Consider the following 27,918-nt stretch of genomic DNA (forward strand, 5'->3'; position numbering starts at 1 on the left):
ACCAAGTACTGAACTTAGCCAGATTACGCAGGCCAGAGATGTGGTGGAGAGGGACAATATGAACTGAAGACTTTGCCACAATCAACAGTAGTAGCAGCAGGGGGTAACCCACCCATCTTTTCCCTACCAGTGGCTCTGGCTGACCAAGAGAAACATTTTGTAGCACATCTACACTTTCACCATAACACACCAGTTGGGAAAAACTGTATTAATGAACAGGAAACATCTAATCACATGATCATCACTGTTATTGTAAAGATATCTGAGATTTGTAAACCAAAGTAAAATAAAAACAGAGGAAGATAAAGCAAAAGTAGGGTAAAAAGTTCAAAAAGCTTGCAAAGTTCATAAAGCCTGTAGGTTAGTTTGCTTGCACAGTTTGGAAACAACACATTTTTCACCCAAGAATTTAACTTATTTAAACTTTAGAAAGAGAAAAATATAAACTTTAGAAAGAGAAAAATATAAAAAATATTGCACTAGCCAAAGCTTGCAAGTTTCTAGTACACACGTTTGGTATTAAGCCTGATGGACTATATTTTTCTACATATTTTTCAACCATGTCTGCAGTAGAAGAGTGATATGGCAAATTACCTAGTCTTGTGGTGGAAGCACCTCTACTTACACACAGTTCTGACGCTATTCCCTGTGCTTTTGCTTCTTTTACTATTTTTGCTAGTACTGATACTTTAATATACTGAACATCACTGTAAGTGCTAAACCAAGCATGATACTTGCCAAAAAATTAACAGTTTGAGAATGCAACTGATTGAGTACCTGAAATTTTATACTCTCTGGCCAGTTGAATATTTGTAAGTTGAAAATTTGTCCAAAATGAACTCTAAAGTCTGAGCTCATGCGGCAGCTCACAGTCCTCGAAACTTCCTTATTATTGAAAAGGACCTTCACAAACATAGAGCGCTTCTGGACATCTTCCCTTCTCCAAACTTCCCCCCTGGGAAAATGCCAAAAAATAAATTCAGAAAGCAGCTTTATCATCACAGCACTTTCAATTCTGAGTGCCAATAGATTTTCACCCCCACGGCCATCACTTTCTTAGGGGTCATGCTAGTTTATTATTGTGTGCTGAAAAAAATAGGCCTTTTCTCAGCTATAAATATTCAACAACAACTTGATCCTGTTCATACCCAGATCAGTCCAGACCGTTGGGTTTTGCCTCCCTGCCAGCAGATGGAGACAGAGAAAAAAATGTTTCACAGACGCTGCGTATAACCTGTGGTGTCACCGGCAATCTTGCAGTATTTCTCTGTTTCCAGCAGATGGTAGAGGTGTAAAACCCGCAGGCGACTGGTTGGCTGGATAATTTACTCCTAGAAGTAGGCAGGCCCCTGGTGGGGGCTATCCTCCTGGTCAAGTGAGGACAAGCAGGGGATTGGTGATCTTTGGAATCTTTAGTCCTTTCCTGAGGAGGATTGAAAGCCAGTGGTGCTGGCTCCCTCATTCCTCTGACTTTCCTCTCCTCCTAGGCTGCTACCAGACTGTTCCTCGATACTCCGGATCAGGGAAGGGAATTTTTCTTGCTTATCACCCTTCTACTCTGGTAGGGCTGCACTTAGCTAAATCAGTAAGACTCCTGTGTTGTGGGGACTGATGGAGATCAGCAGTGTGGGGAAGAGAGAGCAACAGCAGCTGCTTGGTGGGCGGCGTTAGCCTTTGTTATGACTTGTAGGTGTGTGGGCCCTGGGCCGAGGTGAGAGATGGTACCGCCCACAGGAAGGAGCCCTGTGAGCCTCACCGTCGGGAGGTTCAGTCTCAGCGGACATCAGACACAGCTGTGGAATAAAGTCTTTATTATAAAAGTAGAAAAGGCACAGCCCGTGGAGCAGGAGGTGCAGGAGGAAGAGATAAGGTCTGAGAAGGGGTTCACCCAGGGGGAATGCCTCAGATGTGAATATCCAGTAATGGTCCACAGAGCGGGGTACACCGAAGAAGTCTCTCCGAAGTAATGATGTGGTAGTGGCCTGCTGTGCAGGATACACCGAGGGATTCCTCACTCAGAGATGGTGCTGTAGTGGCCCGGGTACGGGTACACCGGCGAGGGACCTGTAGCGATGACGTGGCAATGACCTGCAGTGCAGGGTAAACCGAGGTGGTTCCTCACTAGAGTTGGCACGGTATTGGCCCGAGACCCAGGGTACACTGGAGAGGGCTCTGTAGCGATGACATGGCAATGGCCTGCAGCATAGGGTACATCAAGGTGGCTCCTCACTAGTAGTAGTCCGTAGAGTCAAGGTACTCACAGAGTGATAGTTCCAGGAGAGGTCCCGGGGAATGGGAACAGACCGCAGTCCAAAGCAGAAGGCTCTCCGAGGAGCGGATAGCCAGAGACTAGGAAGGGCCCCCGAGCAGCGGGTACCCAGAGCATCTCACGCCAAAGTGCAGGAACTGGAACAGGAAGTCCGTACAAGAGAAGTGGATTCAGCAATGAGGGAACTCCTTGCTAACTCATTGACAGGCAGGGCCAGGCAGCTTAAAAAGGCATTAAGACCTGGCTCCTCCGACAGGCTTACCACTGCTCCAGCCCCTCGTAGTCCACCCCCCTAAATCTGCCCCGGCCCCCTATAGTCTACCCCCCTGAAACCCCCCCAATCGCTCCCCCCTGTCTCTCCCCTGCCTCACCACCCTGAATCCACCCGAGCCTCACCCGTCAACCCACCCATACCCCCACCCTCCCTCCCCTTACCCTTTCCCTATACCCCCGCCACCCTCCCACCGTGCTCCACTGTAACCCAGTTAAAACTTACAACCTATATGTCGAAATCAAGACTCCGTTATTACCTGCTGTAACTGCTGTAAATAAGCTAATACTTTATATATATGTGTTTAATTGTTAATAAGTTATCTATATAATCCACCATAACTGCTGTAATTAAGCTTTAATATATATCATTATATAATCTATTTATTCCTCATTAACCGCTGTAAAAAATCAACCTTGTTCTAACCTCATTAAGCAACCTATCCTGTAAATACTGATATGTTCCTTGTACCTTTCTCAGCTGCTGTCTTTCCTCCTTTACCTCTCTCCCCCCTCTTCCCCCCCCCTCTTTTCGCTCCTGCTCCACTCCCCCACTCCCTGTTTTTTGTAATTTCCTCCTTTCTCAAGTTTATTGTAAACCGGCGTGATGTGCTTGCACGAACACCGGTATATTAAAAGCTGTTAAATAAATAAATAAATAAATAAATAAGTACAGCAGAGTGTTAGACATCATCCGGAGGGGACGCCCCCGAGGTTCCCACCATGACATGCTTAATACTGGCCCATGTGCGACTAAGTGATCCCATGAGCAAGATGGCGGTCGGCAGTGCCCACGCTCTCCCGGGAACGCCAGGGAGGTTGGCGATAGCTGGCGGAGGCCGCCACTTTCCCCAATGATGTCAGGGCTGCATAAAAAGAGGTGAGCATTAGTGGTTGCAGCCGTCTGCGACCGACGAGCGTAACAGCCTTACAGTGCCAATTTTTAGGTCAGACCCCAACAAGAAAAGTTTGCCGTGATTTAAATAAGTGAGACATGCAGTGGTTCCTGGCAGTAATGGCCTGTTTCATGGCTCGTCACTGCAGCTCCCGCTGAGCGTGGGAAGCACAGTGAAACAGGTGGAGACATAGGACTCGCAGTTGTTCCTGGCGGTGATTGCCAGTCTAGGGACCCGGCACAGTGGCTTCCACTGAGTGCGGGAAATGTGGCGAGGCAAGGAGCAATGCAAAGCATGTCTTAATGCTTCGGTGCTGCATGGGGCTCATGTCAGTATTGATTGAAACAGTTCAGGGACTGTTAATGCTGCTGCAAGTATAAGGAAGCCAGCTGGGAGGAGACAAGCTTTGTGGACTGCAGAGACAGGCAGTGCTGGGCTTTCCCTGCAGCGTGGCAACAGCAGCCATTTGGGTTTTCATTCTCATAGTGCAGGGGTTCGCGAGAGAAGAAAGACTTATCCTCTGCAATTGTCTCCTACAGCTAAGGGTAACAGAGCTCAGAAAATGGTCTGCTAAGCCTCAAATGATTTCCTGTGTTAGAGTACTGATCCAAAGGGGCTTCTTTTGGTAGTGGTAACTCCTGTGGGGCGGGTTCTGGTTCTCCTCTTGTGCCTTCATGTTCCTAGAATAAAAAAAACAAAACAAATGGCAGAACCTGTTTTTTTTGCATTGGATTTTGGCTCAGGGGACAGCTTTTCCTGCCGGTACTGGATTTTCTCTCCAAACAAACTGTCCCCTGTGCAGGGAAGGTCTGCTAACCTATCCTGGACTTCTTGGCGCAAGTCTGAAGATTTCAGCCATGCCCATCGTCTAGCACTTATGCCTGCTGCTGACATTCAGAAGGCAGTCTCAGAGATATCATAGGCAGCTCTGACCTCGTGTTTTCCAGCATCAAGGCCCTTCTGGAGGATGGAACTCAATCCCTCTTGAAACTCCTCCAGCAGGGATTCAGAGAAATCCTGAACCTACTTCCAAAGGTTTCTAGAGTATTGTGTCATGTATAGCTGGTAGCCTGATATACGTGCTATCAACACAGAACCCTGGAACACCCTGCGCCCAAAGGCGTCTAAGGATTTCTGCTCCTTGCCAGGAGGGGCAGAAGAATGATGCCAGGACCTCTTAGCCTTCTTCTGAGCGGATTCGAAAACTACGGAGTGGTGAAGGAGCTGGCTTTTCTGGAATACTGGAGCTGATTGAACTAGGTAGGTAGCATAAGTTTTCCTGTTCACTGGTGGAACTGTACCTGGGTGCTCCCAGGTACGATGTAACAGGTCAAGCAGAACTTCATGGACTGGAATTGCCATCACTTCCTTGGGAGCATCCACGAATTGCAGAACTTCCAGCATTCTGTGTCTAGCATCCTCATCAGTTTGCAGTTTAAAAGGGATGGTTTCAGACATTTCCTTTATAAAACTGGCAAACAAGAGGTCCTCTGGAGGAGAGCGGCATCTTTCTTCCGGAGGTGAAGGCTCCGATATGATGTCCTCAGAATCCTGGGAGTCAGAGGAATCATCACCCCAGGGATCGTATCGTTGGTCTCCTCCACCCTGTCATTCTTCCAATGGAGGCAGAAGTCCTAATCCAGCCGGATCAGGAGGTGGCACCGATGGAATCTGTGGAGGCACCGAAATAGGTGGAGGCAGCACAGAGGCCGGTGGAGGCATCGATTGCATCAGTGTTTTCGATGGTCTCTGGGGTAGAAATATACCCGAACGCCCCAGAATCGGGTCCGGCATCGATGGATCACGCTTTTCATCGTTCAGCGACAGAGGATTTGGGGTCAATGCCGGTGGAGGAATCGATGACCTCGGAGGGGGTACCAGTCCTGAAGGAGCGGGCACCGATGGAAGTGCGCCAATAAGGGTATCTAGCCTTTCGAGGAGTGAAGCCAACATTGCAGTCACTGGGTCAGGCTTCGGCATGGGCATTGCTGCCGATGGCAATTGAAAGCCTCGAAGCATTTTTGTTGCGTCCGTTGGTCCTCGACGGCTTCGTCCCGTTTGCCTCACCTTATTCACGGTTCCTCCCGCTTACCTGGGAAAGATGGCTACCGCAGCATCATCAAGCCGACCTCTCTGGTGTCTCCAGAATGGCTATCGTGCAGTCTCCCGCTATTGCTCCTCCCAGGTACCTACTAGGGTGCGCACACAACCCACGTCTTTGTACCACCCTTGGCGCGAACCTTGAGGGCGTTCCTTCATGCTGTCGTCACGCCATCCGGGTATATTATCTTCACTCATTTGTTAGCTCCCCGAGTTAGCAAGGACTCGAATCCATTCCTGTCTACGCTACTCTGCTGCTTCCGTGCTGCCGCAGGAAGCTCTCTCTCGCTGCCCTTTGGGGTAATCACTAACCTGGGTACCCGCTCCTCGGGGGCCCTCTGCTTTATTTCAGGTGCCTTACAGGGAACAGGTACTCTCTCCTCGAGGGCCTGCTCTCCCTGCCTGTACATTCTACAACATACCTGTTGGAATCGCATACCAACAGCTACATCTAGTGAGTACTCTAACTCTCAGTCTATCTCATCCACAGTATCTCCTCGCTGGGAGACCTGCTGCGGAACCTCCTGATGTCATCAAGGAGAGAAGGACTCCCTCTGCCAAGATTCCTGAGAATACAACCACAGACTGCCTCACTACTGCCACCTCTGGTGGATATCTTCAAGCTGAACAATAAAGAACTATTCCTGTGTTTTGTGTGTACGAGTCTAGCCCAGTGCTGTGGCTCCTCACGAGGCTCCTCCCCGTGGGCGTGGTCATCCCCACAGCACCCAAGGATCCAGAAAACACACGTTATCATAACAGTTTGTAGTACTGACTCTTGGACCAACAGGTCCAATTCCTCCCGGAAAGCTGTTGTTGGTAACACAGCTACCGGGGTTGGAGGCTCAATAGGCGTTGCCGGAGGGTCCACTGGAATTAGTGGAGTCTCGGCTCATGGCACTGTTGTAGGTGGGGAATGCCTTGGTGTCCCGGGTCCAGAGGAGGATGGGGGCTCCTCTCCCCCGGGACATTTTGGTTGGTGGTTCCAACGACGTCGATAGTTTGTCGGTGCCCGCTCCCAAAGAGGATTCTCATCAGTGCCGATGCCGGTGCTTTTCTCGGTGCTCAACCCAGTCCTTCTCCGGCGCCGAGAATGATGATGTTGAGGCCTTTGAGCATGACAATGCCAGTGAAGACGTTCCCCGACGTCCTGATGCTGAGACGTCGATGGAGATGGAGTCAATGATGTAGACGACTTCCGACTCGGTGTACTCTTGGCTTGAGTAGACGGGGACGAGCGCATAGATTTGAATAGATGCTCCGTTTTTTCTAAGTGGGCCCGGCAGCCTTTAGGAGTCATTTGGGCACAACTGGTGCACAGTTGGACGACATGGGAAGGCCCCAAGCATAGAACGCAAACGTCATGCGGGTCCGTGATGGACATAGTCCTCGGACACTCGGGGCACTTCCGAAAACCGGTTGTCATTTTTTGAAAAATAAATGCGGCGCGCGGTCGTTGGGCACCGATGAGTGTACCGTAGGAAACAGACTGCAAAAAACAAGGTAAAAACTTACCAGCGCTAGCGGAGGTCGATGGGGGGACCCCAGGATGGGGAAAAAGTTTTGAAATTTTGAAGAAAGAATTCCGTGAAGAAAAAAGTTGCGAGAAATTCTCACAGAGCTCCTGAGAACCGCGAGGCAACTGCTGCGTGGAAAAAAAGAGACTGAAGGGAGACCCCTGCTTGATGCAGGGTTAGTGGCATGCTGGGCATGCTCAGTGTGCCAGTCAAAGTTCTAGAAACTTTGACAAAAGTGTTCCGTGATAGGGCTCCATCCTGATGATATCACCCATATGTGAGGACTACCATTCTGCTTGTCCTGGGAGAATAGCCTAAACTAGCCTGGCAGAATTTAAATGTCTTAAGTTAGAGTTAAGGTCCCGCTGGAATTTATCAATTTGAGAGACGGAATCGTCCGGGATAAAGCATCTGTTCCATGATCTGTTGCAATTGACTCCTGAAGAAGCGATATTGATCGCGAAACACCAGCCGCTGTCGGGCTCATGAACTTTCTATGGAGGAACAGATAATGTTTATAATTCTTTGAAAACACATATTTTGCATGGACATACCAACACCGCAAATGACGAGTGGTCCGAACGGCAAGTGTTTTCACGGCCGTTGTCAGGCTTGCTGATGCGGTTTCACAAAAATTTCATTAAGATTTTTGCAGCACTTTGCATTATATTGGGTGCACACAGTTTGACATTAGACTTCACAGCCTTTTTGTTTGCTTGGTTTACGGTGACAAGACTAGTTTTGGTTCTTTTGTTTTTTGTTAAGTTAGAGTTAACCATGCTACTGAAAATTGCCCCAAAAGGCTCAGATGAGTTTATTTGGTGAATTACAACCTGAACCAAAAAGTCCTTTACAAGTACTACCATCATTCACAGCCTGGAAGGGTCAGGCATGACTTAGACATAACATGTGAGAATTGTCAACGATTCATGACATCATTAACCCAAGTCAGTCTAAACTCAGCTGATAAGTATATTGATGATGACTACTGCAGAAACACTAACTCTGCTTTTAATGGCCCAATACATTTTTCAAATTTAAAAAATATCTATTCTGATAATTCAGTTCATTCACTGTGATATTCACTGACCATTCTTCACAAATGACTGAATAGACATGGTGGCTCAGTACAATTTATGGTATCCATTTGGACTTCTTGAAACTCCTCTAACAGGTGTGTAAAGATCAGAAATAATTTAGCATAGTTCATAAATCCATACCACTTACCTTGGGCACAATTCATTTGGTGTTATACCTCCCGCCAGGCTGAGCTCTGGGATTAAAACAGGTTCTCCAAGTTTCCTTCGGATGTTAGTGGCTTTTTCTCGGACTTCTTGTTCTACTTCCTCTCTTTTCATTGGTTCAGGAATTGAGGGTTTCACAGGCTCCTCTCCCAGTTCCAAATCTTCGGACTCTTCTTCTTCTTCGTTTGCTTTGTTCTTTTTTCTCCTTCTGACTTTCTGTTAAGCGTTGCCAAACAATTTTTCATCTGTTACTCTATTTCTGATTTAGTGTTATATAATAACATTTTCTGTGTTAGCTTTTCCTTTCTAAAACAGTCATGAAATTAAAGCAAAATATTTATTTTCAACTTTAACTATAGCCAAAAACCAAAAATAAAATATAACACCATGCCACTCCGCAAAACCCTCCTTCCCTGTCTCTGTATTTTTTTTTTAACTTACCTGAGCTCAGCCTTACCTGTCTGAGTACAGAGACAGTGTCAGGCTGCAGGAAGAGAGGGCGCTTGGCTTCCTGCACCCGCTGCCTTTCAGCTGCCTTTCAGCTGTTTAACAGCTAAGTTCACACTGGCTGAAAAAACAGCTACCAGACCAAGGCACTCATCTGAGGGACCATGAAAATCACTTCAGAATTCTCAGCTGGGGGAGGGACTATTTGGTATCAATGCAGGAGAGCAGGGAAAATTTATTTTCCTTATTTCTCCTTTTTCAAATTGAAGCAATCCCCAGAAGGGAGATGCACGTCCACCATCTGCTGGAGATGGAGAATACTGGCAGGCTGATGTCACTGCAGGGGTATATATACTGTGATGTCAGTTTGCTCCACCTCCATCTGCTGACAGAGGTGCATAACCCACTTGTTCTGGATTCATCTGACTGGGCACTAAGAAACGCCTACTTTTTGGCCAAAAAGTTTATTTTCTAGTGTCGAGGGTAGGACTCTGACATATAGACCATGCTCATGAGCTGAAGGTTCTATAATAATCATGTAATGGAGAGATTACTTACCTGATAATCTCGTTTTCCTTAGTGTAGGCAGATGGACTCAGTACAAATGGGTATAGTGTGCTTGTGCTAGCAGTTGGAGACGGATCTGACGTCAGCACGTAGTACATATACCCCTGCAGGAAGTGCAGACGCTCAGTAATCTTCCTTGCAAAAGCATTATGGATATATGTGTGACTGACCGATTAATTAACTGAACATGATTAACCTGACCGATTGACAGTAGCTGGAGACCGCCAGTGTTCTCAACCGGAAGGCGTCGACACCCGGCAGGGTGGATACCCTATGTAAGAAAACATGGCTTACCTTGAATCGGTGAAACCCCATGTATATCGGCAGCCGGGTGGGATGCTGAGTCCATCTGCCTACACTAAGGAAAACGAGATTATCAGGTAAGTAATCTCTCCATTTCCTAGTGTGTAGCAGATGGACTCAGTACAAATGGGATGTACAAAAGCTACTCCCGGACTGGGTGGGAGGCTGCCCGAGGTCCGTTTAGGATTGCCCTTGCAAATGCTGTGTCCTCCCTGGCCTGGACGTCCAGACGGTAGAATCTGGAAAAGGTATGGATAGAGGACCACGTTGCCGCTCTGCATATCTCTGCAGGCGACAGCATCCTAGTTTCTGCCCAGGAGGCCGCTTGTGCCCTGGTGGAGTGAGCCTTGACTCGTAGAGGCTGTGGTTTTCCCGCTTCTACGTAGGCCGCCTTGATAACTTCTTTGATCCAGCGAGCAATAGTCGCCCGTGAGACCGCTTCACCTTGCCTCTTCCCACTGTGAAGGACGAACAGGTGGTCCGTCTTTCGTACTGTTTCCGACATTTCCAGGTATCTGGACAGCAGCCTGCCGATGTCGAGATGACGCAGTATTCGACCTTCTTCCGACTTCTCCAAACCTTCCGTGGCTGGCAAGGATATGGTTTGGTTGAGGTGGAAGTGTGAGACTACCTTGGATAAGAAGGAAGGAACCGTGCGAAGATGGATAGCCCCTGGGGTGATTCTGAGAAACGGATCGCGGCAGGACAGTGCTTGTAGCTTGGAGATGCGGCGTGCTGAGCATACGGCCAGCAAGAACACCATCTTCAAGGTTAACAAACGGAGGGACAGGCCTCGGAGGGGTCTGAAGGCGGGTCCCGCTAGAAATTCCAAAACTAGGTTGAGGTTCCACAGGGGCACTGGCCATTTCAGTGGCGGGCGAATGTGTTTGACTCCTTTCAGGAAACGTGAAACGTCTGGGTGTATGGCAATGCTGTTGCTGTCACTCCTGGGGCCGTAGCAGGATAGCGCTGCCACCTGAACCTTGATTGAATTGAGGGACAGACCCTTCTGAAGTCCATCTTGCAGGAAATCCAGAATGATGGGGATTTTAGCGGCATGTGGATTGGTGCTGCGAGTTTCGCACCAGGCTTCAAGTACTCTCCAGATCCTTATATAAGTTAGTGATGTAGAGAACTTGCGTGCTCGGAGTGTATCTATTACCGCCCCCGAGTATCCCCTTTTCTTCAGTCTAGCCCTCTCAATGGCCAGACCGTAAGAGAGAATTGAGCTGGATTCTCGTGGAGAATGGGACATTGGTGCAGCAGGTCCCTGTGAGGGGGCAGGGGTAGAGGATCCCCTGCCAGTAGTCTTCTCATGTCTGCGTACCAGGGTCTTCTTGGCCAGTCCGGGGCCACCAGAAGAACTAGGCCTCTGTGCCACTGAATCTTGTGTATAATGGCGCCCAGCAGGGGCCATGGGGCATATAGCAGGATCCCCTGAGGTCATGGCTGGACCAGGGCATCGATCCCCTGGGATAGAGGATCCCGCCTGCGGCTGAAATATCTGGGTACTTGAGCGTTGGACCTGTCCGCTAGTAGGTCCATGCCCAGAGTCCCCCACTGATCCACAATCATCTGGAAGGCCGTGGATGACAGCTGCCATTCCCCCGGGTTTAGGCTTTCTCTGCTGAGGAAGTCTGCCGTAGTGTTGTCCTTCCCGGCGATGTGGACGGCGGAGATGTCCAGGAGATTTGCTTCCGCCCAAGTCATCAGAGGGGCTACTTCTAGGGATACCTGTCGGCTTCTGGTTCCGCCCTGTCGGTTGATGTACGCCACCGTGGTGGCATTGTCCGACATCACTCTGAATGCTCTGTTTCGAAGTCTGTGGGCAAATCGCAGGCATGCTAACCTGACTGCCTGTGCCTCTAGTCGGTTGATGTTCCACCCTGACTCTTCTCTGCTCCACCACCCTTGGGCGGTTAGCTCTTCGCAGTGTGCTCCCCAGCCGCTCAGGCTGGCATCTGTAGTGAGCAGGGTCCAGGTTGGAGAGGACATTTTTGACCCCCGGCTCGTGTGGCCGGGCTGCAGCCACCACCGTAACTGATGCCGTACTCTGGCCGGTAGAGGTAGATGCACGGTGTAGTTCTGTAATCATGGGCGCCACCGAGATAAGAGCGCGTTGTAACGGTCGCATATGAGCCCGTGCCCATGGTACCACTTCCAGAGTGGAGGCCATTAGGCCGAGGACCTGTAGGTAATCCCAAGCTGTGGGCCGGGTGGCGCTCAGCAAAGTCTGTAAACGATTCCGGAGTTTTGATTTCCTCTTGGAGGTCAGGCTGACCTTGTCTTCCTGGGTGTCGAATCGGACTCCTAGGTATTCCAGCAACTGTGAAGGCTGTAGGGAACTCTTGCTTGTGTTGACTACCCATCCTAAGCTTTCCAGAAGAGATATAACTTTGTTGGTTGCCCGGTGGCTCTCCTCCGGTGACTTTGCCCTGATCAGCCAATCATCTAGGTAGGGATGGACGAGAATGCTTTCCTTCCTGAGTGACGCCACCACCACTACTATTACCTTGGTAAAGGTCCGCGGTGCGGTGGCTAACCCGAAGGGTAGAGCCCGGAACTGAAAGTGTTGATCCAGGACTTTGAAGCGTAAGTAGCGCTGGTGATCCCAATGGATTGGGATATGCAAATAAGCCTCTGACAGATCCAGGGATGTGACATACTCCCCTGGCTGTATTGCACTTCGGACTGACTGCAGAGTTTCCATGCGAAATCCTGGGACCCTTTCGTGCCGGTTGACTGACTTGAGGTCCAGGACAGGTCTGAAGGTGCCCCCCTTCTTGGGTACGATGAAATAAATGGAGTAATGCCCAGAATTTATCTCCCATGCAGGCACTGGGATTATGGCTTTTAGGGACAGGAGCCTCCCCAAGGTAGCTTCCAGCGCCGCCCTTTTGAGGGGCGGACAAGGAGATTCCACAAACTTGTCCAGAGGGAGATGAAGGAAGTCGAGGTAATACCCTTCCCGGACAATGGCGAGGACCCACTGGTCCAAAGTAATCTCGACCCACCTGTGGTAGAATAGGGTTAGCCTGCCCCATATGGCTTCTTCCCCCAGATGGGTCGGCTGATTCTCATTGTGGGGTGCGGCCAGGACCCGAACCCGAGCCGGTTCCCCTCTTGTTGTGCCTGGTCCGAAAGGACTGGTTCCTGGTCTGAGAACAAGGTGCTTGGTAGCGAGCCCTGTAAGGGTTGAAGCGTTGAGAGCTTCTATCTCTGGATGGTCTAGGAAAAGGGCGCTGGTTCCTCTTTGACTTGTCTTCTGGTAGACGGGGTAATGGAGATGCGCCCCACTTGTTAGCCAGGTTCTCGAGGTCGCTGCCGAACAGGAGGGATCCCTTAAAGGGCATTCTTGTAAGGCGTGTCTTGGAAGAGGAGTCGGCTGACCAATTTCGTAGCCAGAGCTGTCTCCTAGCTGCAACTGAGGATGACACTCCCTTGGCTGCCGGAGGCAGCGTCAGTGAGGAACGAGAGGGCTGATTCCATTTCTTCTCCCGGGGTGTTGTTCCTGGCTTGTGATAAACAGGAACGCGTCACCACGGTGCAGCAGGTCGCAATTCGTAGGGACATGGCTGTCACCTCAAAGGCTTGTTTCAGAATGGCGTCCATGCACCGGTCATGTGCATCCTTGAGGGCCGCCCCTCCCTCCACCGGAATGGTGGTGCGCTTCACAATTGCGCTAACTATGGCGTCTACCTTCGGGCACGCCAGCAGCTCCTTGGTTGCCGGGTCCAGGGGGTACATGCTAGACAAAGCCCGACCCCCTTTGAATGAGGCCTCTGGCTCATTCCACTCCAGATAGATTAGCTGCTGTGCTGCTTGTAGGAGGGGAAAATGGTGAGCCGTTTGACGCAGGCCCTCTAGCAGGGGGTTCATTCTAGGTTCCCCTGGGGTGCCTGGGCCCGGGATAGCCAGCTCTGACAGGCATTGAGAGACCAGGTCTGGAAGATCCTCCTTAAGAAAGAAGCGTCTCATGGTTCGATACGCTCTATCCCCGAGGGAAGTTCTCCCTCTTCGGGGAGCTCGCCTTCTTCCTCAGAGTAATCTGAGTCCCCATAAGTGGGGCTTCCGGGTGGCGGGTGGCCGTGCCTAGGTCTAGAGGGTCCAGGGGCAGGGTCATCCGATACGTATGGGTCCGTTCGGGGATCAGACTGCATCTTGACAAAGGCGTGAATCCCCTTGAATAATTCCACCCAGGAGAGCGAAGCAGGTTCTAGCCGTAGGGGCACCAGGTCTGTAGGGTTCCCTGGCTGCTCACCGCGCCCTGCTAGGTTCGGGGTGTTCTCTGAGGAACTGGCAGTCAATCTGGGCTGGGACTGGCCCTGGCCTGGAACTCCCAGGGCCTCCTCACATTGGGCACATAGGGAGTCTGCTTCCTCGCTCTGTGTGGCTCTGAGGTGGCATGCTGAGCAGAGGCCTAGAGCTCTTATGCCTGATTCTGGAGGTGCCGGCTCTGCGGACGCATGGGCTCTCATACGCTCCATCGCGTCTGTTATCTCCGGTGTGCTCTCAGCCGAAAATATGTGCCTTTCAATGTGCGCCTATCAATGTGCGCCTATGAACGTGCGCCTACGAACGTGCGCCTATCAATGTGCGCCTATCAATGCGCGCCTATGAATGTGCGCCTATCAATGTGCGCCTATGAACGTGCGCCTATCAATGTGCGCCTATCACTTTCGGGCGCCTAACATACCCGCCCGATGCCTGTGCGCTTAATCTGTACGCTAGATTGAGGCGGCGAACCAGGGCAGATGGCGACGGCGAGCAGGCAGGCAAAATGGCGACCTCCTTGGTGGGCTGCCACGTAGGCAGACCCCGCTAATCCTCGCTCTTCGGAGACCAGGAAAGTAAAGATGTACGCCTTTCCTGATCTTCGGCGCTTCCCGGCTGCGACCCGAGAGGTCTCCGGCTGCGGGGGGAGAGGGTGAGTACCGTCACCGCCGCGCTCGAGGAAGTGCACCCACTGCCTCTAAGCCGCGCCCGAACTCGTCTTGCTCGGGGGCCAAGTCCTCACCGCGAACGGATCGGGACCGAGGCTGCCTCTATGCCGCGCCCGAGCCCTTCTCACTCGGGGGCTAGGTCCCTGCCACAATCCGGCCACCGGACCGAGGCTCTTACCTCCGAGGGACCACGGAAATCACCTCGGGAAACTCAACTGGGGGAGGGACCCGAGGGTATCACCACAGGAGTGCGGGGCTCGTCTTCAGGTAGGATTCTTCTAAGAATTTAGTCGTTAGAATTTGGAAAAACGCTCAGCGTGCGTAAGGTAGCTCCAAACTGCTTTGGAGACGGAAATTACTGAGCGTCTGCACTTCCTGCAGGGGTATATGTACTACGTGCTGACGTCAGATCCGTCTCCAACTGCTAGCACGAGCACACTATACCCATTTGTACTGAGTCCATCTGCTACACACTAGGAAAAACTGAATTAATGAATGCTGGAGCCATGTCATTTGATAATTCTCCTTAAAATGAAATAATATTTAACTAAAAAAACTCATAGAAATTCTTGGAAAAGCTGGCTACTATTAAAAACAAGTTATCATGGTTCTTGCTTTCCTTCCTTTACTAAAGGACACCTCTAGTCTCTCTTGCCTCTTTTTCCATTACTCCATTATTCATCTCTTGATATCCATGTTCTCTTAACCTCTACTCTGTGAAATTCAGAGGTGAATAAATTATTATACACAGGAGTAAATCTCCATGGGTCATAGTCAAATAACCCCTGACCTAACCCAAATAGCTTGTTTGCAGCATGAGAAAAAATATTGTTGGCTGAATCTCTCCAGATATTTGCTGATCTACACAGCTCAGGAATTTTGCATAATCAAGGCATTACTGCACTTTGGTGCCATTTCCCTTTATTCTCCTCCTCTAGCTATTCATATTTATTTAAAGTAGTAATACTCCAACTCTTTCAACCAGGGAGCCAATTAAGCAATGAGCCAAATGCGAGAGCGCCACTCAAACATGTCCTTGTTTAATCTTTAAGATGTAAATATTGGCTTTATTTGTAGTCTTAAAATTTCTGGGCTGCAAAAAAAAATCACAATAAGAAACCTGAACACAGTCATAGATGGTTACTTAGTCTGAGAATAACTATCATCAGTTCTTACATGGTTGCATACTTCTCAGTATTAATATCTACAAATTCACTTTCTTAAATATTTTTTCACAAACCTGTGCCTTTTTCCAAGTTTTCCACTGCCGATACTCTGTTTTATATTCTTCAACCTTTTTTTCATAAACTTCCATGTATTCTTCCAATAGTTCATTTATTTCTGCTTGAATTTCTGATTCATATGCATCTTCATCTGTTTTCGGGTCAACTTCTTCCCTTTAAAGCAATATGATATGATTTACCTATATATAACATTTAAACTAAGATACAGGCCAATTCAGTAAAAGTCATGGCCTGTGCGGCCACTCTCCTGTGCGTGCGATTCAGGAGGGAAGAAGATGCAAATGAGCGCCTGCGGTAAATAGAGGCGCTAGGGACACTAGCGCGTCCCTAGCACCTCCTTTTTGACAGGAGCAGCGGCTGTCAGCGGGTTTGACAGCCGACGCTCAATTTTTCCAGCGTCGGTTCTCGAGCCCGCTGACAGCCACAAGTTCAGAAAACAGACGCTGGATAAATTGAGTGTCTGTCTTCCGACCCGCGGGCCAATTTTTAATTTATTTTTTTTTAAATTTAACATTTTTTTTTACTTTTGGGGCCTCCGACTTAATATCGCTATGATATTAAGTCAGAGGGTGCACAGAAAAGCAGTTTTTTCTGCTTTTCTGTACACTTTCCTGGTGCCAGCCGAAATTAACGCCAGCCTTTGGCAGGCATTAATTTCTGAAAGTAAAATGTGTGGCTTGGCTGCACATTTTACTTTCTGTATCGCGCTGGAATAACTAATAGGGCCATCAACATGTATTTGCATGTTGCGGGCGCTATTAGTTTCGGGGGGGGGGGGGTTGGCCGCGCGTTTTCGGCGCGCTAGTACCCCTTACTGTATAAGGGATAAAGCTAGTGCGTCAAAAATGCGCGTCCAAACCCGGGCTAACAGTGCGCTCCGGAGCACACTGTACTGTATCTGTACTGTATTGGCCTGTTTGTAACATAGTAATGACAGCAGAAAAAGACCAAAATGATCCATCTAGTCTGCCCAGCAAGCTTCCCAAGGTGATCCTTTAGACCAGTGGTGGGAAAACCCATGGGCCAGATCTGGACCCCAAGAGCCTTTGATACAGCCCACACGTTCTATTTCCTTTTGGTCCCCGAGAACAGCTGCAGCCAAGCATAGGTTGGCAGCGATAATGTTTGAGCTGCTTGGGGGCCCCAGGTACAGTTGTAGCTGTGGGGTGCCATTGGTAGTGGTGAGACTATTCAGGCCATACGCCTAGGGCAGCACAGAGGCTGGTAGCAGTGATTTTACAAGGATTAATGTGCTCAACATGTGAACTTTCATCATTCTCTGGTACCCCGTAAGTACCACTCCACTATTACTCCCTCAGGCTACAATCAAGTGTAGTATGTGACAACTGCAACACAACAAAGAATTCAAATTATAATTGTTGTTCCTTTTTCAGGTTGTATTACATTTCATAATCAAATTTAAATGAGAGAGTAATTTTGATTAATTACATCAAAGACATATGTTTAAAACAGCTGTATTTCTACAGTAGTAAAACAAAAGAAAATTGGTTCATACCTGCTAATTTTCGTTCCTGTAGTACCACGGATCAGTCCAGGACAGCTGGGTTTTGCCTCCCCTCCAGCAGATGGAGACAGAGAAGAACTTTGCGGATACCCCTGAGGTGCCACCTAGAGTCTGCCAGTATTACACTGTACCCAAGCAGAAAATAAACCAAAACTATAACCTTTACTCAACTACAACCTCCCCCCTAAGAGCGGAGGGAGTGAAGAAAACCTGAAACTGAATGAACGCAATCATGCCCAAATCCTGACCTTGAAAAGGGAGGCAGTTAAGATACTTTCAGCAAACAAAGAACTACCGGCCGAGCGGACTCTCTGTTTCCTCCTGAGCGGGCATCTGGACTGATCCGTGGTACTACAGGAACAAAAATTAGCAGGTAAGAACCAATTTTCCTTTCCCTGTATGTACCCGGATCAGTCCAGTCCAGTCCTAACCAGGGTGGGACTGAGAGAATCCCGTTCGGAGAACACTAGCTCTGAAGGAACCGGGCTCTGGAGCCCGGACATCAAGGCGATAATGCCTTGCGAAAGTATGCGGAGACTTCTAGGTCTCCGCATACTTTCCAGGTCTCCGCATACTTTCCAGGCCCTGCAAATTTCCTGTGGTGACACCTGTTGACATTCCGCTCACGAATCCGCCTGCAAGTGCGCCTTAAGACCAGATGGAATCGGATGACCCTGAACCAGGTATGCCGAAACAATCACCTCTTTTAACCAGTGAGCGGTCGTAGCCCTGGAAACCTTCTGACCCTTCCTAGGTCCATTCCACAGAATAAAGATATGGTCCAAGAGACGGAAACTGTTCGTAACCTCCAGGTAACGCAACAGCACCCACTTTACGTCCAACTTGCGTAACTCCCTAGCCTCTGGAGTAGAGGAATCTAGACCCGCAAAGGAAGGGAGTTCCACGGACTGGTTCAAGTGAAAAGAGGATACCACCTTTGGGAGAAAGGAGGGAACCGCTCTCAAGGAAACTCCTGCCTCCAAAATCTATAAGAAAGGCTCCCTGCAAGATAAGGCCTGAAGCTCGGACACCCGCTGCGCAGAAGGAATTGCTACCAGGAAAGTGACTTTTAAGGCCAAGTCCTTCAGGGTCACCCGTTTCAGTGGCTCGAAGGGAGCACCACCAAGGGTGTGGAGGACCAAATTCAGCTTCCACGACGAGTAAGGGCTCTCAGAAAATGAGCCACGTCCGGATGAGAAGCTAGTGCAACTCCCTGTACCTTTCCGCAGAAACAGCTAAGAGCTGCTAACTGAACCCGCAGGGAATTTAACGCCAGCCCTGCCTGTAAAAATTCCAGAACCTCTGGGATGGAAGCCCTAACCAGCTGGTCCTTGTGAGCAAGACACCAAGACTCACACTCCCCAAACATGAACGTACGCCCTGGAGGTAGAAGTTTTACGGGAGAGCCTTCTGAAAATCCAAGTACACTACATCTACTGGTTCACCTTTATCAACATGTTTATTAATGCCTTCAAAATATTGAAGCAGATTTGTGAGGCAAGACTTGCCTTGGGTAAAGCCATGCTGACTTTGTTCCATTAAACCATGTCTTTCTATATGTTCTGTGATTTTGATGTTTAGAACACTTTCCACTATATTTCCTGGCACTGAAGTCAGACTAACCAGTCTGTAGTTTCCCGGATCGCCCCTGGAGCCCTTTTTAAATATTGGGGTTACATTATCTATCCTCCAGTCTTCAGGTACAATGGATGACTTTAATGATAGGTTACAAAATTTTACTAATAGGTCTGAAATTTCATTTTTTAGTTCCTTCAGAACTCTGGGGTGTATACCATCCGGTCCAGGTGATTTACTACTCTTCAATTTGTCAATCAGGCCTACCACATCTTCTAGGTTCACCATGATTTGATTCAGTCCATCTGAATCATTGCCCATAAAAACTTTCTCCGGTACGGGTACCTCCCCAACATCCTCTTCAGTAAACACTGAAGCAAAGAAATCATTTAATCTTTCCACGATGGCCTTATCTTCTCTAAGTGCACCTTTAACCCCTCGATCATCTAACGGTCCAACTGACTCCCTCACAGGCTTTCTGCATCGGATATATTTTAAAAAGTTTTTACTGTGACTTTTTGCCTCTACAGCCAACTTCTTTTCAAATTCTCTCTTAGCCTGTCTTATCAATGTCTTACATTTAACTTGCCAACGTTTATGCAATATTCTATTTTCTTCTGTTGGATCCTTCTTCCAATTTTTGAATGAAGATCTTTTGGCTAAAATAGCTTCTTTCACCTCCCCTTTTAACCATGCCGGTAATCGTTTTGCCATCTTTCAACCTTTCTTAATGTGTGGAATACATCTGGACTGTGCTTCTAGAATGGTATTTTTTAACAATGACCACACCTCTTGCACATTTTTTACTTTTGTAGCTGCTCCTTTCAGTTTTTTCCTAACAATGTTTCTCATTTTATCAAAGTTTCCCTTTTGAAAGTTTAGCACGAGAGCCGTGGATATGCATACTGTTCCTCTTCCAGTCATTAATTCAAATTTGATCATATTATGATCACTATTGCCAAGCGGCCCCACCACCGTTACCTCTCTCACCAAGTCCTGTGCTCCACTGAGAATTAGATCTAAAATTGCTCCCTCGCTCGTTGGTTCCTGAACCAATTGCTCCATAAAGCTTGCCAATCCTGCACTCAATGGAGACAAGCCCGCTGCGCGAAACTGCTGCAAATAGCAGCCCAAACCCCTAGAGCCGAACCTCAAAAATCTTCTTGAGCTGCAGCTCCAACTTGCGGTCCTGCAAATCTTTCAGCGCAGTGGCCCCCGTGACAGGAATGGTGGTCTTCTTTGTGACCGCTGAGACCGCGACATCCACCTTAAGAAACTTGAAAAGATCCAAAGCCTCCTCTGGAAGCGGGTACAATTTGCCCATAGCTCTACCCACTTTTAAACCAAGGTCAGGAGTGTCCCACTCCTTAAATAAGATATCCATGGCCGACAGATGAAATGGAAAAGATCGAGCCGGACCCCAGAGACCCACCATGACCGTACCCATAGCCCCGAACCTGGAATCCTCAGGAGGCACTTCAATGCTGAGCTCATCCAGAATGGCAGGTATCAGAGGGCCCAGTTCATCCTTCCGGAACAGCCGTACTACCTTGGGATCATCGCCCTCCACCACTGGTAAGCCATCCGGTTTGGCCGGCTGAAGCTGGGGATCTGGATCCGCAATCTGCCTCTCTCCCGGAGCTTGTGGAGAAGATTGATCCTCATCTGACATGTCCTTCTCTGAAGAATCCGCCGGACGGGACCTCGACCAAAGAGGGCACTTTGCCTTGGGATCCTCTTTGCCTCTGGATGATTTGGAGCGCTTGCACGAAGAGGAACCCCTACCAGCCCCCGAGGGCACAGAGAACGGATGGGGCAACTTAGCACACAAGTCTTTCGCCGCCTTACGAGCCTTGAAGACCTTGTGCAACATCATAACAAATTCTTCGGAGAATGAGGAGGAAGACCCATCCAAGTCCTTGTCCTGCCCCTCCTCTGAGAAATCACCTTGATCCTCGCCCCCTCTCCAGGGGCAGGTGGTCTCGGGGAAAGTGGTGGTGGAGAGGACCCCTCCCCCAAAGCTTTTTCTTGGTCCTGCAAGGTGTTTAGTAAGGCCTCAGTCCCTGCACTAAGTAGAAAAGGATCTGAGGCCTGCTGCATCCAATCGGGCCTCCCAGGCTCCCGGCGTGGCCTGGAGCTGTCCCTGTCAGCCTTGTGTTGAAGCGCTGAGCGAGACGGGCCTTCACCCCCTGACAAGCAGCCGGTACATATCCCAGCGCGCGTGTACTGCCACACGCCTAGCAGGCCGCGCCACGAGGCATAATCCCCGGCCTCGATTTAACAGCGATCCGAAAAAAAGAACCACGGCAAAAAGGAGACTTCCTGGCCCTAAAAAAGCCAGCGAAAATGGTGAAATAATGGCAGAACAGAGTGATCGCTAGGCTGGAACAAGAAAATAGTTGTTTGAAACAAAATCCTTTTTTTTTATCTGGCTGTGGTGAGTGAGCCGGGTCCCCCGGTATCACTCTCAGCCGCTGCAGTTTCAGGGTTTCCAACCCTCTGCTCTCAAGCCTCGAATACCAGGGGGGATAGTCCCACCAGGACCTGCCAACCCTCTAGGAGGCTAACAACAGCTATCCTTAAGTTTCTCTTTTTTTTTTTTTTTTTATAAACTTAAAGGGACCCTTCACCTATATCCCTTACTGGCCTCATTGGAAATAACTACTAGCAAGAAAACTACAAGTCAAAACAAAATTCACCACTAAACTGCCACTAGACACTAGGTTTTGCACCTCTACATCCGCTGGAGACAGAGAAATACTGGCAGACTCTAGGTGGCACCTCAGGGGTATAGGACGGAGACAGCAAAGTTCTTCTCTATCTCCATCTGCTGGAGGGGAGGCAAAACCCAGCTGTCCTGGACTGATCCGGGTACGTACAGGGAATGCAGGTTGATGATGACATCACTAGGAAAAAAAAGGTCTTTCCCTATATCATTTATCTATAACATGATCATTAAGAGGTCCATATTCAAAAGCCATTTAGACGGATAACGTAATAGTTATCCATCTAAGTGGCTTAACTGGCTGTATTCATCCTTTATCCAGCTAAATTCTAGCTGGCTAATAAGTTAGGAGCTAGAATTTAGCCGGATAAGTTAGGTGTGATCCAGGGACATAACTGGGAGGAGTTCAGTTAGCTGGCTAAGTTAATCAGCTAACTCCGATATTCAGAGTTAGCCGGATGACTTATCTGGCTAAGACTGGTCAAGTCAAAGAGTTGTCCTAAATCTAGCCAGCTATAGTTAGCCAGCTAACTAATTGAGGTAGCCGACTATATTCAATAGTGTGGCTGCACTGTTGAATATGTCTCCAAAGTTAGCTGGATAAGTAAAATGCTTTCTTCACTTAAAGGATGCAATAGGATAGAATTCTGTAGTACCCCATTATAGGGTTGTCTTTCTATCACAGACTTTTCTTCTATTTCAAGATTTTTTTGGTTGTTCTTTCCTAATTTGAACTTTACATTGTGAGGACAAATTGTTTTGCCACAAACAAAGAAAGGCCAAGGGCATTAATTGTTTCACATTGAAATAGAGTCCTTCAGTCTACTGATTAGCTCTGATTACTTCTTAATTTTCAAGCAGTTTTCTTTGGTCAAGTTGAGTATTTTTACACCAAAGCAAAAACATGTTAAACTATGTTAACTTAATAAAATGGTGTTACCTATTTGTCCTTTTTTACATTTTGCATGACAATGTTTAATTCCAAAGGGATAATGATATTAAAAAAAATATTGCTAAACTAAGATGCAATAGAAATATTGCCCAATATACTTTCTCAAGCAGAGTTTCATGGGTGTGTTGGTAAACTTCTGAAAGTCACGTAGAGACTTGATTTCTCTCCAAACTTTTATGATGGTCTTAAGCAATGCTCGATCTTTTTCCTGCTCAGCATCACGCATTCTTCTGGTCTGTCTGAAAAAACATGTGGCCACAAACAAACAATAGTATTTAAGTCACTGCTTCATAGAAAGCAAAAACTGTGCAAACTCATGATATTGTAAACCAATTAATATAACTTTCAGCTAACTGGCTACAGTGCTCATAAATTTAGACACCAAAGGGTAGTGCAGAAAGAAGATTGGAAAATGTGGTTCTTTTTAACATCTCTGTTATTCCCTTTCATTCTGAACAGTCTGCTTTCAATTACTATAACATCTCTTGAGTTGTCCCACTCAAAGAGACTCTGATATAACATAAAATGGTTAAAAATATATGCAGAGTCCAACTTTCAAGTAATGCACTTTATCTATGAGGTAATTAAATCACATTGAGACCCTAGAGGATGTTGAATACTAGCAAAGTTCACTATTTCTTTTGGCTCAGGGGAGAAATTTACTAAGTGGAATTACTTCCATGTTTTAGTCTGTTATTGAAGGATTTGTATTAAAGTGCAATGCATTTCCCTGTGGAATCAATGAACTCATTAGTACAAGAAGTTTAAAAACGATTCACAGATTTGACAGAACTGAAAGACCAATGCATGTACCATATTATTACCTCAGAGAAGTAACCTTTAAGCAAAAATGTTGATGTGCATTGAAAAATACTAAGGTATTCTGAAGAGAGAACAGTTTACATATCACTTGTGCTTACTGGACAGTACAATAAAATGTAGCTTGAGGAGTGACTAGATGTTGACTTTCTACCAACAAAAATCACAAAGTGAAAGTTATCACAGCTCAAAGAAGGAGAAATTAGTTCTTACCTGTTAATTTCCTTTCCTTGAGTCCAGCGAGACCAGACCAGAAGCATGGGTTATGCCACCTAACCAGATGATGGAGACCAAGGCTAATAGGTTTGCAGACATCATCCCTTATAGGCTCCCTTGCTGACCTCTGCCTGCCAGCAATCTATGTAACAAGCTAAGATAAACATTTTTAATACACTAAAAACTTTCCCTCATTGCCTCAAGCAAAAACCAGAGGGCTTCCAAAGGAGAAATAAACAACAGAAATAAGAAACAGAACAGACATCACCTGAATTCCTTGATAAAGTTTATTATCTTAACATTCAGTGTACCGACTATCAGGAGGATAATACACTTGGCAGAAAGCAGAGTTGCTTAATTGTAGCAGGTGTTCTCACAGGACAGCAGGATGTTAGTCCTCACATATGGGTGACATCATCAGGATGGAGCCCAATCACAGAACACTTTTGTCAGAGTTTCTAGAACTTTGACTGGCACCTACTGGGCATGCCCATCATGGCAGTAACCCTGCATCCAGCAGGGGTCCCCCTTCAGTCTCGTGTATAGCAAGAACTACATGCGAAAAATAAAATAACAAATTGAAAGCGAACTCAATTCCGCGGGGTGGCGGGCACGTTTCGTGAGGACTAACATCCTGCTGTCCTGTGAGAACACCTGTTACAGGTATGCAACTCTGCTTTCTCACAGGACAAGCAGGATGGTAGTTCTCACATATGGGTGAGTAGTGAGCTGAGGATGCCCGAGCAATGCACCAAATGCACCCAAAGACATGCAACAGGCACAACAACATAGGTGGATTTGGGTAGGAGGGCATCCTGAAAACCCTGAATAGGTCGCTGGTAGGCTGTTGGGTAGTTAAGCTGAGAATAAGTTTCGTAGGATAGATTGGCCAAAAATGGAATCTTGCCGGCCAGCCTTATCCAAGCAATAATGGGCTGCGAACGTATGGAGAGAACTCCAGGTCACAGCCTTACATATATCAATAAGTGACACCAAACGAAGGTGTGCCACTGAGATTGTCACGGCCCTAACAGAGTATGCTTTCACACGGTCTTGTAGCGGAATGCCTGCTTGCTGGTAGCAAAAGGAGATGCAGTCCGCCAACCAGAAGGAAAGGGCCTGTTTTCCTACTGGATTTCCCAATTTGATGTTATTGAAAGAAACAAATAATTGAGTGGACTTCCTGTGGGCCGACGTGCACTCCAGATAAAAGGCTAGGGCACGTTTGCAGTCCAGGGAATGTAGAGCCTTTTCTCCTGAGTTTGAATGGGGCCTTGGAAAGAAAGTAGGTAAGATGATGGATGGATTAAGATGAAATTCCGACACCATCTTTGGTAAAACTTAGGGTGTGTACGGAGGACCACTTTGTCATGTAGAATTTTAGTGTAAGGTGGGTAGGTGACTAATGCCTGTAACTCGCTAACTCTGCAAGCGGATGTTATAGCAAGAAGAAAAATTACTTTCCAGGTGAGATAGTGGAGATCGCAGGAGTGGAGAGGCTCAAATGGAGGTTTCATAAGCCGCCCTAAGACCACGTTAAGGTCCCAAATGGGGGCCGGAGGGCGCAATGGAGGTTTCAGGTGGAGCAAACCTCTCATGAAACGTGTGACTAAGGGTTGTGTCGAAATAGAGACATCTCCTATTCCGTTGTGGAAAACGGCTACCGCACTGACATGCACTCTTATAGAGGAAGTTTTCAGGCCTGACTCTGACAGATGCTAGAGATAGTCCAGAAACTTCACAGTGGAACAAGTGAAGGGGTCCATGGACGTGCACCAGACCGTAAACCTTTTCCACTTGGAACGATAAGAGATTCTAGTGGAAGGCTTTCGTGAAGCTACAAGGACTCGGGATACCGACTCCAAAAGGTTAAGGGGTTGAAGTATTAACCTTTCAAGATCTAGGCCGTCAGAGACAGGGCATGAAGGTTGGGGTGGCGAAGGCACCCATCGTTCTGAGTTATCAGAAGTGGATTCTCCCCTAGAGGGATGCGCCGGCGAACTGATAGATCCTGGAGGTTTGGGAACCAGACTTGGCGTGGCCAGTGAGGGGCTATCAGAATCATTAAGCCCTTGTCCCTTCGTAACTTCATGAGAGTCTTCGATATGAGTGGAAGTGGAGGGTACACGTAGAGAAAACCGCTGAACCACGAGTGGGTGAAAGCATCTCTCGGCTGTGAGTGGTGGCTGCGAGTGAGGGAGCAGAAGTTCTCTACTTTGCGGGGGTGGATGGACGCAAAGAGGTCTATTTGTGGATACCCCCAACGTTGGAAGATTGTGTCCGCTACCTTGGGGTTGAGAGACCATTCATGCGGATGGAAGGTTCGGCTGAAATTGTCCGCTAAAACATTGTCCACGCCCGCCAAGAAGGTTGCTCTGAGGTACATCGAGTGGGAAAGAGCACACGCCCATATTGGTGCAGCTTCCTGACACAGAAGGTAGGAGCCTGTTCCTCCTTGCTTGTTGATGTACCACATCGTTACCTGATTGTCGGACTGAATCAGGATGGCCTTGTTTGAGGGGCAATCCTGAAAGACTCGAGGGCATATCTGATCGCCCGAAGCTCCAGGAAATTTATCTGGTGTTTGGCGTCCCTATGGAGACCAGGTTCCCTGAGTTTGCAAGCCGTCAACATGAGCACCCCAATCTAGGTTGGAGGCGACAGTTGTCAGGATAATTTCAGGCTCTGGAACTTGAAAGGGAAGGCCTTGAAGTAGATTGGAGAGCTGCATCCACCAGGTCAGCGACAGGCGGAGCTGCTTGGTTACGTGGAGAATGCTGGACATTGGATGATAAGCATGAGCCCACTGGGATTTCAGAGTCCATTGCATGACTCTCATGGCGAGATGTGCCATTGGACTAACATGTACAGAGGATGCCATGTGACCCAGCAAACTGAGGAAATGAAGAGCTGTTGGGTAATCTCAATCCTGGAGACATTGCGCTAGGGTCATGAGAGTACGAGCTCGATCCTGAAGGAGGAATGCTTTCGCCTGCATGGTGTCCAGGTCGGTTCCTATGAAGGATAGGGTTTGACATGGAACTAGGCTGGACTTGGGATAGTTGATCAGAAACCCAAGAGACAGCAATGTATGGAGAGTTAGATGTAAGGAGGCTAGTGTGTCCTTTTGAGTTGGCGCCCTTATCAGCCAATCATCGAGATAAGGGTAGACATGGACGCCCTGACACCTCATGTAGGCTGCGACCACTACAAGGCACTTCGTAAAGACTCGAGGTGCGGATGCTAGACCGAAGGGCAGTACCCGGTACTGGAAGTGCCGGGGGCCTTCAAGGAATCGAAGGAATTTGCGGTGAGATGGATTGATCAAGATGTGTGTGTACGCGTCCTGAAGATCCAGAGAGCAAAGCCAATCTCCTCTTTGCAGAAGAGCAAGTAGGGAGCCCAAGGTTACCATCCCGAACTTTTCCTTCTGTAGATACTTGTTTAAATCACGCAGGTCCAGGATTGGAAGAATGCCTCCTGACTTTTTTGGAATGAGGAAATACCGGGAATAGAACCCCTGCCCCTGCTGGGAGAGGGGCACCTGTTCAATCGCCCGGGACTTCAGGAGGGTTGAAACCTCCTCCTCCAGAAGAGAGGAGTGGTTGGATGATCCCCAAGTCAGCCGAGGTGGGGAGTCTGCTGGTACAGACAGGAAGTTGAGGTGGTAACCTTGAGTCAGTACAGTGAGTACCCACTGATCCGAAGTGATAGTGTGCCATATGTTGGTGAAGTGGCACAACCGACCGCCAACGGGAACTGACGGTAGAGGAGGCTGGCTTATGCTCTCCAGCGAGGAGTCAAAATCCAGCAGCTGGGCCTGGTGGAGGTGCTGGCTGAGTTTTCTGAGGCCTGGATTGTCTGGCCTGACCTTTCTGGTAAGGTCTGGCGGGGCGACCTCGAGTAGCAGGAGGATAATATCTCCATGGCTTGAAGGACGGCCGCTTAGAGTCTCTTCGGAATGTCCTTTTAGAGATGGACGGAAAATCAGAAGGCACCAACGAAAGCTGGCGTAGCGTCTCGTGGTGGTCTTTGAGCTGTGCTACAGTCTCCTGGATTTTGTCCCCGAAGAGATTATCTCCAGCACAGGGCAGGTCAGCCAACCGGTCCTGTACTTCTGGTCTTAAATCAGAGGACTTCAGCCAGACCCATCTTCGTGCACTAATCCCCACTGTGGACACCCTAGAAGCAGTGTCAAAAATATCATAGGCAGCGCGGACCTCGTACTTGCCAGCATCTAGACCCTTCTGAGCCAGGGCATTAAGTTGATTCTAAAGCTGGTCGGGTAAAGATTCAGGGAAATCCT

The 27,918-nt window shown here is 48.3% G+C and overlaps 1 protein-coding gene across 3 annotated transcripts in view; it reads right to left on the bottom strand.

Moving 5' to 3' along the window:
* Positions 1 to 27,918, bottom strand: part of CC2D2A (coiled-coil and C2 domain containing 2A) — a 404,582-nt gene that overhangs the window by 269,349 nt on the left and 107,315 nt on the right. For all 3 annotated transcript variants that reach the window (XM_029590744.1, XM_029590748.1, XM_029590757.1), the window contains exons 13-16: positions 22,676 to 22,816; positions 15,797 to 15,953; positions 8,280 to 8,512; positions 778 to 955 (exon numbers count right to left, since the gene is read on the bottom strand). In XM_029590744.1, the coding sequence (XP_029446604.1) occupies positions 778 to 955; positions 8,280 to 8,512; positions 15,797 to 15,953; positions 22,676 to 22,816 (709 nt within the window). The remainder of the gene's footprint in view (positions 1 to 777; positions 956 to 8,279; positions 8,513 to 15,796; positions 15,954 to 22,675; positions 22,817 to 27,918) is intronic.

Source organism: Rhinatrema bivittatum, chromosome 1 (genome assembly GCF_901001135.1).
Source record: "Rhinatrema bivittatum chromosome 1, aRhiBiv1.1, whole genome shotgun sequence".
Lineage (NCBI taxonomy): Eukaryota > Metazoa > Chordata > Amphibia > Gymnophiona > Rhinatrematidae > Rhinatrema > Rhinatrema bivittatum.